This window comes from Eleutherodactylus coqui, chromosome 5, assembly GCF_035609145.1.
Source record: "Eleutherodactylus coqui strain aEleCoq1 chromosome 5, aEleCoq1.hap1, whole genome shotgun sequence".
NCBI lineage: Eukaryota > Metazoa > Chordata > Amphibia > Anura > Eleutherodactylidae > Eleutherodactylus > Eleutherodactylus coqui.
In genome coordinates, this window is record NC_089841.1 from 115,870,027 (window position 1) to 115,885,692 (window position 15,666).

General features: G+C 45.2%; 1 protein-coding gene across 1 annotated transcript in view; it reads left to right on the forward strand.

The window, feature by feature from the left end:
• Positions 1-15,666, forward strand: part of FER (FER tyrosine kinase) — a 202,114-nt gene that overhangs the window by 136,542 nt on the left and 49,906 nt on the right. Inside the window, exon 17 of the mRNA XM_066603044.1 lies at positions 2,144-2,238. Within this exon, the coding sequence (XP_066459141.1) occupies positions 2,144-2,238 (95 nt within the window). The remainder of the gene's footprint in view (positions 1-2,143; positions 2,239-15,666) is intronic.

The window sequence follows — 15,666 nt, forward strand, 5'->3', positions numbered from 1 at the left end:
TTCATGTGCATTGTAATGATCAAGTCTGCTGCTAGAAGATCTACTTTATTGTGTGCTCTTGTAATGCGCAAGCCAAATTAAAGAGCAGTTTCACCGAGAATTGCTTTTTTAATGTTGGGACCATCTGTATCCACAGCACAGATTGAGCAGTACTACAGTAACCCTTTTTGCAGTTGTTTTAACCTTTTTGCTGCCAGTAGTTTTGGGGCAATTTTCACACTTTAAACACACATGGACAATCCTACCCTTTAAATTCATATAATTTGTGAAAATAGACACCTGGCACACAGTGAAAATGCCCTCAACATTTTATTCTAGTAAGTACCTTTATGCAATTTTTAGCCAAACTTGACATTTGAAAACGCAGAAAGAGAAAAATGTAAACTTACAACATCTGCTGAACTTATCAGTTCGAGAGGTACACTCCTCTTCACAAATTAACAGAACTGAAGAGATGGATGCCAGTAAATTTTTATTTAGTAGTTTTTTTTTTTTTTAGCTATTGCTAAAAGTACAAAATATTGAGCATTCTCTACAGAGCTCTTCCTAATAAGTCAAAAATATGGTTACATGTAAACAAATTGTCCCCTTCCATCAACTGTGATCCACAAAATCCACTTTAAAGATCCTTTTACACGGGGCGATTATCGACTGCACAACAGTTCAAACAAATCGTTCCCAATTATTACCCAGTGAGCACATGCCAAGTGATCAGCCGACAGATGATAATTCTTTTGGGTTTTACTAATCACATCTTTTAGGGCTCATGCCCACTGCCGTGACAGGCTCCACAAGCTGAATACCGCAGCGTAGTCCGTCACGGCGCCCCCCAAAGACCCCATACTCTCCTCTGGATCGGCTGTGCAGCTCCCACAATGGTGCGCATGCGCAGTACAGCGCATGACACGCCGGCATGCGGTGGGCGTGGCATGTATTCACACTATACTTTCACTGTGCTACAGCAGAATTATAGTGTGACAGCCGGCTTCCATTGAGTACAATGGAAGCGGTCCACATGTATTCCCGCGGCAAATAGGACATGCTGCGGGTTATTTCACGCTGCGGAATTCCGAGGTGGAATTCCGCAGCATGAACATTGAGCTATTAGGTTCAAAAGAACCTAATGGCTGCGGTGAAATCCAGCCGTGGGCATTAGCCCTTAGGTAGGCATAAAAATTACATGAGAAATGCAAACAAATGTCGACAAATGACAAACAAACATTAAAAAAAATATCCCAGAGTAGCATTGCTTTATAAGTCTCCTCACTTAACTTTTAGGTGTCCCCACATCCCTTCTGGTTGCTCTCCTTGGAGAGAGACTATACCATCCCCTGATCCACTTACCTCCTAGGTGTTCCCACACACTTTTTGGGTGCTCTCCTCAAGGAGACATGACACAGCTTCTGACCTGGTTCATAAGTTGTGACTACTTGTTTGTGCATCCGTTCTTTCCCCACAATTCTCTGGTGGAAATAGTTCTTAACTACTTTGTGACAACCAATATGCCTTTTTTCCGACCTTACTAATGGGCTTTAAGTTTAACCTCTTCCCGCTCCAGGACGTACATTTACATCCTGGAGTGTAGGGGTATGTATGAAGAGACGTCGCGGGGCGACCTCTCTTCATACAGCGCGGGCGTCAGCTGTTTATTACAGCTGACATCCACGGGCAATAGCTGCAATGCGGCTATTAAACCGTTAAATGCTGCATCCAGAAAGCTAATGCTCTGATTGGCTAACTCAGTGCGGCATCAGCCAATGAAAGTCGGTGCTGGGTTAACCAATCACAGCCATTCAGGCATATAAGACAGCCCCCGACTTTTGAGAAGATTTTCCTGGGTTAAAAAGTCGTCTTATACGCCGGAAAATACAGTACTTTTTAAACTTTTCTCAGTAGACTATCTAATACATTAAATAGTACCACTGAAAAATACAACCTGTCCGAAAAAAACAAACTCTCAGACCGCTAAGTTGATAAATAAAAGACATTTTTTTAATGGGTAGGAAAAAACTAAATAAAAAAAAAAGGGCCGCATCCTTAAGGGGAAGGTGCGCATTTAATTCTACCTATATTTAGTGATTTTTCCTCTTAGTGTCTTAATGTTCATTATTTTTAATAGTTTTGTTTTTGTTTGCTTATGCAGAATATTAAAACAGTATGACCATATCAATATTGTAAAGCTTATTGGAGTCTGCACACAAAGACAGCCTATATACATTGTTATGGAACTTGTACCAGGTAAGCTCAGTTATCAGTTCATATCATGTGTTCTGTCATTGGCTCACGCCTAATGTAATAATAACCACTTTTGGAATTTGGGATAAGTTCTATATTCATAAGGCAGAATTGGTCGTGGAATTTTCTGCGTGAATGTCCTCTCTAAAGACCGCCGCAAAATCCATGGCTTTATGAAATGTCACTTCTTAATGCTGAAACACAGTTTTGCATGTCCGAATCCCACACGTGGATTTCGCCCATTGACAGAGCGTAAACCACAGCAGGTTTTTATAGATGGAATCCACATGGTGAATCATGCTGTGTAAAGATACCCTTATTGTGCATTGTACATCTTTTTCTTTACTTTCAGTAGATGCATGGAAGGAAGATTTGATAGGATTCAAATGCTCAGTGGCAAAGTTGGATAAAAAGAAAGGCAAGAATGGGCTCATTGGCTACATGGCTCCTAGGATTTGTCCTGCACTGCTTAGTATTGGGCTTAAGTCTTAATATAACATCTGCCTTTTGTCCTCATTTATGGTGGAAGGGTGGTATTGATCATGCATTAGTTTATTTCACCCTCACTGACCATATTCTCTGTCCAGTTTTTTTTAAGATGTTTTTTCAATGCACTGTTTTTACCAGGTGGTGTTTTAGATTTTCCGAGGCCATGACTTGCCAAAACATCAGTTTTCGAAAAAAGACCCCAATTTGGAAACTTCATCGCTCAACAAATTCATCTACGGGTGTTGTGACGATTATGGTCCCACAGGTGTTTTGTGTAGATTATTAGTTGGGTCATGAAGATGAAGAAAATAATTTTTAGCCATTAATTTTTTGTTTTCGCAGTCTGTAATAGAATAGAAAGCACCTCATAATTTGCTATCCAATTTCTCCCAAATAATATAGAAATGTTCTGTATGAGGATGTAAACTGCTTTTTGAGCACATGGGGAAGGAGCACTGTTTGGCTTTTGAAGCGCAGGTTTTACATGAGGAATTTCCGTGGCAACCCTACATAATTGTCTTCATTTTGGAAACTTAGTTGAGTGTTTTAACTCTACAGATGTTTTGTGAAATGTAATTACATTTAGCCATGGAAGCAAAAAAAAATGAAATTTTCTGGTAATGTGTAGGCTTAGCCCCTAACTTTGTTTTATTTTCACGAGCAGGAATAGTAGAAAAAGCCCCCTAGAATGTGCTGCCTTGCTTAAGAACAGCATATTAAAGGACATGTCTGAAGTACTATTAACCCAAATGGCAAAATAAATTCAAATACTTTTGAATCTGATCTCAAAAAATGTATTAAAATCTTAATTTTAACAAAAAGAAGAATATATAGCAGCCTTTTACACAAGAAGTCTCTAAGTTGTGAGTGTGATGAAAAGAGACAAGGAGAGGCAGTTGTGCCCCTCATGGGTGCAGCAGACTCATGATCCATGCTTTTAACACATTAGGATTTTGTTGTGGATTTTAACCATTTTAGGGAGCAGAGATTTCTATATTTTCATTTTTTTTGTCTCTGCCTCCAAGAGCAACAACTTTCAAGTTTTTCCATTGCCCTACCTATATGAGAGCTAGTTTTCGCTGGACGAGTTGATTATTTTTTTTTTTTATTATTGGCACAAATTAATGTACAACATAATGTCTGAGAAAACTGTTTTTAAAATGTTAAAGGAGATGTCCCGCGCCGAAACGGGTTTTTTTTTTTTTTAACCCCCTCCCCGTTCGGCGCGAGACAACCCCGATGCAGGGGTTAAAAAAACCACCCGCACAGCGCTTACCTGAATCCCGGCGGTCCGGCGTCTTCATACTCACCTGCTGAAGATGGCCGCCGGGATCCTCTGTCTTCGTGGACCGCAGCTCTTCTGTGCGGTCCACTGCCGATTCCAGCCTCCTGATTGGCTGGAATCGGCACGTGACGGGGCGGAGCTACACGGAGCCGCTCTCTGGCACGAGCGGCTCCATAGAAGACTGCTGAAGACCCGGACTGCGCAAGCGCGGCTAATTTGGCCATCGGAGGCCAAAAATTAGTCGGCACCATGGAGACGAGGACGCTAGCAACGGAGCAGGTAAGTAAAAAACTTTTTATAACTTCTGTATGGCTCATAATTAATGCACAATGTATATTACAAAGTGCATTATTATGGCCATACAGAAGTGTATAACCCCACTTGCTGCCTCGGGACAACCCCTTTAAGTGCGGAGAAATGAAAACAAATGCAATTTGTTTTGTGAGTCAGTACTGTTACAAAATTAATCTATTTTTTGTTTTTCTATTTTTAAAAGGTAAATTATATATTTTTTTTTCTTGAACAAAAATTATGGTTATAGCAAATTTATTATTTTTTAATTGTTTTCTATGGGAAAAGGGGATTTTCATTTTTTTTTAAATTGTAAACTGTTAAAGAGGCTTTATTAAAGCTTTTTTACACTTTTTTGTTTAGCCCCCACAAGGGACTTGAACTTGCAATCAATTGATCACTTGTACTATATACTGTAGTACTTCAGTATTGTAATATATAGTGATTTTTTTTTTTATGTTGCCTTTCAAGCAGGTATCTGTGTGACAGCCTTGGAAGCCTTCAGTAGGCTCTAGGTTACCATGCTAATCCATCGGCACCTCTCAAATGCAGTGTGAGGTGGTCGATGGGGTAAAGGGCTCCTCCCTCCTGCTAACTGTTAAGACATGCAATCAGCTTTGGACACAGCATCTAAACAGTTAACTGCTGCAATCACAGCAGCAGAGGGTCGCAGAGTTCTCCCATTGCTTTCAATCAGGCGGCGCAGCTGCTGCTGGCCCCATTGAAAGCTATGGGCAATATCGCTTAAAGATAGACCATGCTGCAATTTTTTTTCATGCAACATCGAGTGAAAGCATCGCAGATGGGAATGAAACTATAGAAAATCATTAGTTTTATAATTCGGCGTTTTCACTCACTGTGTCATCGCACAGAAATGACTTGATTTTATCGCTAGTGTGAAGGCCTCATTAGGTTATGGCTACATGACAACTTTGGCCGCAACATGGGTAGTGTGGCCAGAGACATCACAACTTAATGCAAGTCAATGCGGTTGTGTTGCAGTTCACAAGTTGCCATAACTATGACTTGCTGATCATAAGAACTCCAGAGCGTTTGTTGCAAACATGGCAACTTACCAGCCACAATGTGACAGCGTTGTTTTACATTATGTTACAGGGCTACACAGCATCTCTGTCCACACAACTTGCATCTTGGGCGGAGTTGCCATGTATCCATAACCTTAGGTAATACAGTTTTTAGTTTCGGCACTCTAAGTTGGAGGGGGCAGACACAGCAAGGCAATTTAAATATGATCGCTGTCACTAACTGTCTCTACGATCACATTCCTGGAGAGCATGCTGACTGGTCTTTGGGCAAAGCTCTGTGACATCAGCAGTCCTATTACAATGATGTCATAGAACGTCGGCACAGTGGGAGGAGCTGGGAGGTGCTATCCCTCCACGGACGTTGTAAGACGTCCACTTAGAGATAGATGCGGATCACCTGGCATTTATAGTGTATGGTCAATCGGCAAGTGGTTAAATAACCTCAAAGTACACAGAAGCACTCCTTTTGTAGTGTGAAACCTGTTTGCAAGATTTATTTGACTTTAGACACTATTTATCACTAGTTTTTAACAATTAAAGCCGAGGGGAAATTCTTATTTATTTGGCTTTATTTTCTGCTGCTCTCCTCTGTGAAAAGCAGTTCAGAGTTTATTTACAGTAGTCATGTGGACATAAAGCAGGCCATGCACATGACATTATGATTGGCCAGAATGTGGCTGATGGAGATGAGCGAGCATACTCGCTAAGGACAATTGCTCAATCGAGCATTGTCCTTAGCCAGTATCTCCCCGCTCGGCAGAGAAGGTTCGGCTGCCGGCGCGGCTGACAGGTGAGTTGCGGCAGTCAGCAGGGGGGAGGGAGGGAGAGAGAGATCTCCCCTCCGTTCCTCCCTGCTCTCCCCTGCAGCCCGCCGCTGGCAGCCGAATCTTTGCTCTCGAGCGGGCAAGTACTTGCTAAGGGCAATGCTCATCTCTAGTGGCTGATCAATCATCCAATTTTTCATACAAACCATCCAACTATAAAGTCACATTTTCTTAGTAATCATTGGAAAAATCCAGGTAATTCCAAAGGATTCACTTTTTATTTTTTTGCAACTATATGACATTGAGTTGTCTTATTTGAACATGATCTTCCTTTGATCAGTACACACCAGCAATATCTATGGACATTTACCCCTGGTGTATAATATATATGCTTTTAACGTTTAATTTTCACTGCCAATTGGCATTTATATACAAAAGATGAAAATTCAGGATTGCATTTACATTTGCTTTCTAAAGCAATAGTTTGCAGTCTTTTAAGCTTTATTGCAGCTTATGTAGAAGTTTGTTGATGGCCATGTTTTGCATCTTCTTTACTTAACAGAGCACTTTCATCATGTAGAATACATGAGCACATTTTCGAGCCGCCGTTATAATGCATCAGTCCAGTGTGGTTTGGTTCTAATGTTTCATTTAGTGCCTAATATCCCACAGCAAATGAGGATGGAATAGTTTGAGCTGCCCACTTATCCGGACACCGAACACACATTAATCCTGCAAAACTAGACTTATTTCCCTTAATTTGTCTCTTACTGGGGTTTAGAACCTGCTGGTAGATTACACAGCTGTAATAATAGTACACTGCACATTGCCCCTGAGGTGATACGCTACATTTCAGTAATGTCATTATACCTCTTTAGTGTTTGGCCTCAGAATGTTATTTACGAAATAGTTTTTGCAGGAACCGTAAACTAACTTTGTGAAAAATTGAAGTGCCAGGTTTCTTACTTTTTCTTGCTCTACTTAATCTGTTTCCTAGGTCAGACAGAAAGTGAACAACTACATACTGAATATATGAAAATAGTTACCATAATGGTCTAATGGTATATGGTTGCAGTTTCAGCAGTCACATCAATCTTCTATTTACCTCAGTACTACATTTCTAAGGCTGGGAGCACATCACATGTGTCCGGTCAATTGATTTACACCTGAGCCAGATACAACCGATGCTGTTTGTGTGCACTTTGTGTACAAGTCCGACATCCACAATCTGAAATAGACGGGCAGGGAGATTTAGCATGTTGTGCTTTCTTGTCTGGCGCAGGCAGGAAGACATGCGGCAACACAACTGATGAGGCGGATGCCAGAAACATCCCTGTAGAAAACAGTTGGATCAATTCTGGCATCCCTTTTTTAGGAAAACTATTGCTAGACTTGGTCGGAAGGGATCGACCGCAGCGTTGCTGGCTATCGCGGGATAAAAAGCCGCAGCAAAAAGCCACGGGTTTTGAAGCTGCATTTCTTCTGCGGAAATATCGCGTTATTTCCGTATGATCATTCCACAAGATTTCCGTTGGATTTCGGTCCAGTGTGAAACCAGCCTAATATTGTAAATCTGCTATACATGCTTGTGCAAAGTCCATAATTGACTGCTCTCTCTTGGTCACATATGTGTTCTATAGAGAGGTAACTATAGGGAACTCATACTCATGAGCGTGTAACATTAAGTCCTGATTTGTATTGTATTAGTAACAAAAAGAATGGTAGGACAGTTCAGGGGATGCCGATTAATGCAGAATTTATTCAAACTCCTATGTCAGAAGCGATAGTAACAACGTTTCGGATAGGGATATCCTTTTACCAAAGGGAACCTGTTATAACGTTTGTGCCTGATAAACTACATTATAGAGCTCAAAGGTGATGGAATGGGAAGTCCAAGGAGTAGTGTTTCACACTCGCTGAGTGCCCCTTCCAGCACGTTGTCCCCGCAAAGTTGTCGCATGCACTCAGCGTGACTCCTTAACCCCTTAACGACCAGCCCATAGTGTTTTTATGCCCTCCCGAAGTGGGCTTTATTCTCTGAGGACGTAAAAACATGTGTCCTGCAGAGAGTAAAGCCCCTCGGGCTGTGGACGTGACAGCTCCATGCTGTCGGTGTCCGCAGGTTGCCGACAGCATGGAGCTGTCATCCCGGGCTGTTCGGACCACCCCCGGCATTGCGATCGGCGCTATCCAATGGATAGCGCCGATCGCAAAAAAGTAAACAAAAGTTGAAAATGTTACATATTCAGCTGCCCTGATGGATCGGATCCATCGGAGCAGCTGAAATTACTCACCCAGGTCCAGCACACTGCTCCCCGCTCTCCCGATGCTCTGGGCCCCGTAGCCGTCCTTCTCCGCATGCGCGCCAGGCGGCATTACGTCAGCCGCATGCACAGAAGGCCCGGCGGCGCGGGAAATTTAAAATCTCCTGGCTCCCGACTCCTGTAGATAGCCGGGAGGCAGGAGATGTCAGCGGGTACCGCAGTGAGCTGTCCCTGGTACCGCGATCGCCGTTATACAATGGATAACGGCGGTCGCGGAAAAGTGTAGAAAAGTGTAAAAAAAAAAAAAAGAAGAAAAGTTTCACCTCCCCTCATGGATCGGATCCATGAGGGAAGGTGAAAATACTCACCCCGCTTCCTCCATGTCCTCCGCCCGGTCTCCGGACCCCCCGCTGGCTTCTGCGATGTGCCGATGTGGCGCGCATGCGCAGAAGGCCGGCGAGCCCGGCAAATTCAAAATCTCCCTGCACCCAGCTGTCACAGTTAGCCGAGTGCAGGGAGATATGACTGGGGACCGCTGTATGCCGTTTCCAGTCATATGATCACCGTTATCCATCGGATAACGGTGATCATATAAAGTTACAAAGTAAAAAAAAAAAAAGTTAAAAGTTCATAAAGTTAAAGTTTCATCTTCCCTTGCGTATCGTATCCGTAAGGGGAGATGAAATTACGTACCCAAGGTCCCCGGATTTGTTCCCTGATGGGATGTTCATCCGCGGACCTTACCCCAGCTTCTGCGCATGCGCCCGTCAGCATGATGGCGGACGCATGCGCAAACAGTGAAATATTGCCCAAGAAATTTAAAATCTCCCTGTTGCTGGCTACCAAAGGTAGCCAAGAGCCTGGAGATGTCACGGGGAGCCGCGGTATGCGGTTACTGGTCACGTGATCGCCGTTATCCAATGCATAATGGCGATCACATAAAAGTTCTTTAAAAAGTGGAAGTTTCATCTCCCCTCACCGATGCGATCGGTGGGGGGAGATGAAGCATCTTCTCGGAGGCTTCCGCATTTGAATCCAGATGCGATTATCCTCCATGGACCCTTCCGGCTGCTGCGCATGCGCCTGCCGGCAATATGCCGGACACATTCGCAGGAGCTGGGGAGCCCAGGAAATTTTAAATCTCCTTGCTCCCAGCGACCAACGGTCGCTGAGTGCTTGGAGCAGTGACCAGAGACCTCGTTGAGCGGTCCCTGGTCAAGTGATAAAGTAGCGATCTAACATTAGGCCGGTCACACATGACCGGAGAGGAATTACGGGTTCTGCATGCGCTTGATCCGCGGTAATCCACGGATCAATCGCATGCATTGGATTTCACAATTCCCCCCCAATTAGTGGGTCGGAATTACGTAATCCACTCGCAGAAACAGAACACGGCATGCTATATTTTACCGCGGATATCCGCGACCTAGAGCCCATTGTGCTCTATGACCGCGGATATACTCGCACCCCATATGCAAACACATTGTGTACGGGCTGCGGGTACCCGGGTCATCTCTAAGCGACGGCGCGGGAAATAAAAACAAACAACGGTGTACTGCGCATGACCGCCTGTGTAAGTAGACAGTTATGCGCAGTACATTACGCGGCCGTACGCAGGGTCACGGCCGGCTCACAGATGGGATCCGCTGCGGGCCTCCGCAAGCGGATTCTGCATACGGCTGTGTGAGCCCGGCGTTATTCAGACCACTACCTGTAATCCGTAATTTACAAGAAGCCCCGGGAACGCTCGCCTTCATGCAGTTCCAGGAGCACCTTGTTGAGTGCCTTCTGTGTGAGACCGCTGCACCGCAGCAAGATTACAAAGCCTCACAGAGCGCCACTTTTTACACCCCATCCCCGCTGCTGAGGTTACGAAATACCCCCCAAAAAGCATGAGAGGAGGGGGGATACACTCCCATCAATCAGCAAGTTACTGCCTATCCTACAGGTAAGGGATAACTTGTTGTTGTAGGATAAACCCCTTCAACTGTTGATGACCTACCCTCACGATAGTTTATCAATAGTTGATTGGCAGGGACCCACCCCTCAGCTGTTCACCGCGCCTTCTGTCAGTACATTAAATTCAATAGGAGTTGCTGCGTTACCAAACCTGGTCTGCTTCTGGCTCTGACAGTGGGCCCAGCAGGAATCCTGAGTGACGGAGCCCCGCCGATGACCTATCCTGAGGATATGTCTTCAATAGCTAAGTCCTGAGAAACTCCTTTAAATGGTTAATGGACACCACTGTTCAATTCCTTTTATTCCCCCTTTTTTTAAGTTTCATTATTAAAAAAATGACAAAAACAGTCCTTTAAACTATGCAGCGTTTTATTGTAGTTCTTCATTATTTCTCTTCTTGTCCTGCAAAACGTAGAATTTAATCACACATAAACTATGTGACTTCTTTTCTTATCATGCTTGTATGATCACTATTTTTATGAAGACAAAATCTTGCTCGGTGCCATACACTATTTCAGCCAACTATAAAGCTAAAAACCCAATAAATCAATACTAAAAAGATGAGAACATTCTGTTGTAAAAGTCATTTGTGGGAAATTGAGTCTGTAAGACATTTTCTTGCTTCTTATGACTTTCATCTAACAGTACATGAAAACACAGAGTAACTAAATACAATATAATTGGAAACTGTGGAGTTGAGAGAGGATTTTATAATGCAATGCAGTATGGATTTTAATGACTGTTTTATGCTTTCTTCTACTGCAAATTAATTAGAACTTTGAGATATTTTATGAATAGTTTGCTTCCCAATACCATACAGTATTTAATACACAAAATCTATGTAGAGACCTGCTGTTTGGTCAGGAGAACATCAATGTGTAAATTGAAGTGCTTATTGTTACTTGGCAACAATGTCAATATCAGAACCCATGCGCTGACTTTATAACGGAGTGTGGCATTATTTCACAACCGCTATGACTTGTCATAAGCATCTTTTCTGTTACATTTTATTTGCTCCCCCCCAAAGAATGGCAAGGAATATACAAGTCATTTAGTTTTCCCACTGTGAACAGATTTTGGGGTGGCCACCCTAAGATGAGAGGAATGGGTTTAATTCTCCCAAAGCAATGACTTTTGTTTAGTTGTGTAATTCTCGTTTAAAGTGGTTATCTTACAAAAATTATCAACTGTCCACAGGATCATGAGAACGATCTGTTCTGCTAGTGAAGGTAGCAGTGATTTGCATACTTGACTAATGCTCCATTTAGCTGTACTAGCAACTGGCCTGTTTTAAGGAAGCAAGATTGTTTTATATAGGTTTTTGAAACTTGGTGTCAACTAGAACTGTGGTGGTTGGTGGGCTCTTTGCATTGACAAGAGTTTGCAGCATGCACTTAACCAAAAGAACTATATAAATGCTGCTCCAGAATTTGCCATGACGACTCCTGAATGCTGACAGCCTAATTGTCCCTTTAGGGTGAATTCATATGCAGATTGGAAAAATGTCATATTTCTCTATCTGTTTACTTTTCTGATTGTAGAATTTATTGAATTCTCTTGTCTATACATGACACTGCGGCCTTCGATCTTGCCTGAGCTATGTTTAACAGCCCCTAGAGCATGTAGAGAGATACTGTGCAGAAGTCTCATGGGACATTCACGCAGTGGACCCATTGACTTGTATGGGAGACTGTTCTAGACATGCTCTGTGACGTGTAGAAGTCATTTTGTAGGGAAGGGGAGGAGATGGTCACAGCTTATCACTTATTATGAATGGTGGATTTTGTGTTATCTACATATGCGTTTTACATTTCACTGTAATGCTGCCTGTGATAGTGAGAGGACTGCTGCAAAGCTTTCTCTACAGAACAGGAAGTATTATGCTTTGTGGTCAGTGTGAAAAATGCCGTGTTTTCTTTTTTGTTGTGTTTTTTTAAATTTTTTTATACAGATTGTGACCAAAAAATAAAAAAATTAAAAAATCGCCAAAAATTCTTTAAAAATATTTTTAACACAAAAATGTGATTTTATATAATACATCATTTTCTGATCTATTATAGAATTTCTGATGGCACTTTCCCTTTAAGGATGTGTAATGGTTGCATGTTTCACGCCTGAAGAAAAGGTTGAAAAGATAGTTAAGACCTAGACGAAGACGGTAGTAAGATTTGGGATGAGATGGGATTGGGTCAAGTGCCCAGGTGGTAAAATGCTATTCAGAGAGTAGGGTGACAAGTTTTTTGTTGTTTTTTTTTCTCGGTAAGGGCTTATTTAGACGATCGTATATCGGTCGGGTTTTCACATCCGACCGACGTATGCTGCCCCTCTGTGCAAGAAAGGGGGTGGCACAGGACTGGAGCTAGTGCATTGAGCTTCTGCCCCTTGCCACTGTTTGCAATGAAAGGGGTGGAGGCCGAACTTGGCTCTGCAATAGTAGGGCGGTACAAGGGCAAACAGTGGAGAGGGGGTGGGAGCTCAATGCACTAGCTCCTGTCCCGCCTCCTTCCCTTGCAGAGAGGAGCCGCGTATATTGGTTGGGTGTGAAAACCCGACCGATATACAATTGTCTGAATAAGCCCTAACTGTGGAGAAGCAGGTTAAGGGGTGTGAAGGATGAGTAGCTGTGCTGAGGGGTTTTCTGGACTGTAGATTGAAGTTTTTTCTACTGTTGTCAGTCTTGTGCTTGGTGTGTAGCAAAGTCCTTAAAGGGGTTGTCTCGCGAAATCAAGTGGGGTTATACACTTCTGTATGGCCATATTAATGCACTTTGTAATATACATCGTGCATTAAATATGAGCCATACAGAAGTTATTCACTTACCTGCTCCGTTGCTAGCGTCCTCGTCTCCATGGTTCCGTCTAAATTCGCTGGCAGCTTGCTTTTTTAGACGCGCTTGCGCAGTCCGGTCTTCTCCTTTCAGCACGAGCCGCTTCAGTGTGCTCCCCGCTACAGCTCTTCTGCGCATGCGCAGATGAGCTGTCACTGCTCGGGAGCGCGCTGGAGCGGCCATTCTGTACCATCCTCTGTTAGAGGACGGTGCAGAGCCGCCCAGCTGTCCGGAGAAGCCGCCCAGCTGTCCTGCCGTCCTGGTAAGTGATGGGCCGGGGGGGCTGTCGTCGCTGTGCCGGGGGGGCTGTCGCTGCGATGGGGGGGGCTGTCGCTAGGCCGGGGGGAACTAGCGCTGGGTCGGGGGGGGCTGTCGCTGGGCCGGGGGGGGGCTGTCGCTGGGTCGGGGGGGGCTGTCGCTGGGTCGGGGAGGGCTGTCGCTGGGCCGGGGGGGGGCTGTCGCTGGGCCGGGGGGGGGCTGTCGCTGGGCCGGGGGGGGGGGCTGTCGCTGGGCCGGGGGGGGGGGCTGTCGCTGGGCCGGGGGGGGGGGCTGTCGCTGGGCCGGGGGGGGGGGCTGTCGCTGGGCCGGGGGGGGCTGTCGCTGGGCCGGGGGGGGCTGTCGCTAGGCTGGGGGGGGGGCTGTCGCTAGGCCGGGGGGGGGGGCTGTCGCTAGGCCGGGGGAACTAGCGCTAGGCCGGGGGAACTGGCGCTGGGCCGGGGGGGGGGAACTGTCGCTGGGCCGGGGGGGGGGGAACTGTCGCTGGGCCGGGGGGGGGGAACTGTCGCTGGGCCGGGGGGGGGGAACTGTCGCTGGGCCGGGGGGGGGGAACTGTCGCTGGGCCGGGGGGGGGGGAACTGTCGCTGGGCCGGGGGGGGGGAACTGTCGCTGGGCCGGGGGGGGGGAACTGTCGCTGGGCCGGGGGGGGGGAACTGTCGCTGGGCCGGGGGGGGGGAACTGTCGCTGGGCCGGGGGGGGGGAACTGTCGCTGGGCCGGGGGGGGGGAACTGTCGCTGGGCCGGGGGGGGGGAACTGTCGCTGGGCCGGGGGGGGGGAACTGTCGCTGGGCCGGGGGGGGGGAACTGTCGCTGGGCCGGGGGGGGGGGAACTGTCGCTGGGCCGGGGGAACTAGCGCTGGGCCGGGGGGGGCTGTCGCTGGGCCGGGGGGGCTGCCGCTGTGATGGGGGGGGGGCGCTGCGCCGGTTACCTGCTGCCTGGCGGTGGGTGACTGGTCGGCCGTGTTCACTCCAGGGGTCCGGTCGGCGGCTGCGGGGCATCTGGTTGCCATGGAGACACAGCTGGTAGCGTCTCGGGAGCGCGCACGTCGGGCTACAGCGAGCGAAGGGAAAAGAGCCGGTGGCCATCTTGGGAAAATTTTTATAAGTTGCTGAAACGCTGGAACTCTAAGTAGAAACCAGCTAGAAAAGTCATTTACAGGGGTAATTAGTAATGTTTGCTTAATTAGGGGGACTGAGCAAAAAAAAAATTCACTGCTTCCTCGAGACATCTCCTTTAACTGAGATGTTAGATGTGGGAGGAGGCATTGGTGCTGAAAAAGGGTGTTAGAAATGTAAAATAGTTGTCTATGGTTGTGATAGAGAGACCATCTTATATGTATATGCTTTAATTGGGCGTATGGAAAAAGGTTGTCGAGATCAAACTCTTTAAATTGATACTTTGTTTTCTTTTTTATTTCCTCAACTATAAAAAGTACTGTAGTTAGATACTGCGTTAACATTTTCTTTCCTCCCTTATGAAGAACTTATTATAGCTAGCTAAACTCCTTTTTAAAACCACAAACATAAACAGCTGAACAGTAGCTTGAGGATAAGCAGGTGTAACATACCAGGAGCTGTCATTAAGGAAAAAAAACCCATTAAGGTCATCACCTGAGGAGAGCCTGTTTCTTAAGAAGCCTGAAATCTAGTACTCGCACAATGGAAGAAACGTAAGGATGATAGCAATTAAAATGCAAATCCTTCACACAAACACTTCAGCTTAATATGCCAGAGCCTTGGAGACTCAGTCAGTCTGCTCTTAAATCTGTTTAATAACCCTGCATTATCCTGTTTATTGTGAAGCATAAGTAGCTATACCTTGCTAAGAAAATTCTAATGTATATTTCTATTATAGAAGCTTTTCAAACCCTCACTTAACACAGTGGGCTACTAAGTATACCTAATCTTCCTCCAAACATAACGATGTGGGCTCAGTCATTGCAGAAGATTTTGTCAGCTATAAATATGCTTTAACTTGATATTGAATTGAACATTAAATTGTCCTTCAGGGTAAATGTTTTCACACCTTCAATTCTCTCAATTGTTACTTTTTTGTTTCATTGTTAATTTATTAGCGACTCCGTTAGTGCCAAAGGGCTTAATGAAAAAAACGTATTCCGTACACTCGTTACAGGAAGCCAAGAGTAATTTACTACTTCTAAATTCTGTTTGACCTCAAAGTACATATTAAAATACTGGGCGCAAGTGGGCAAAAAAGTAAGACCGTTTAT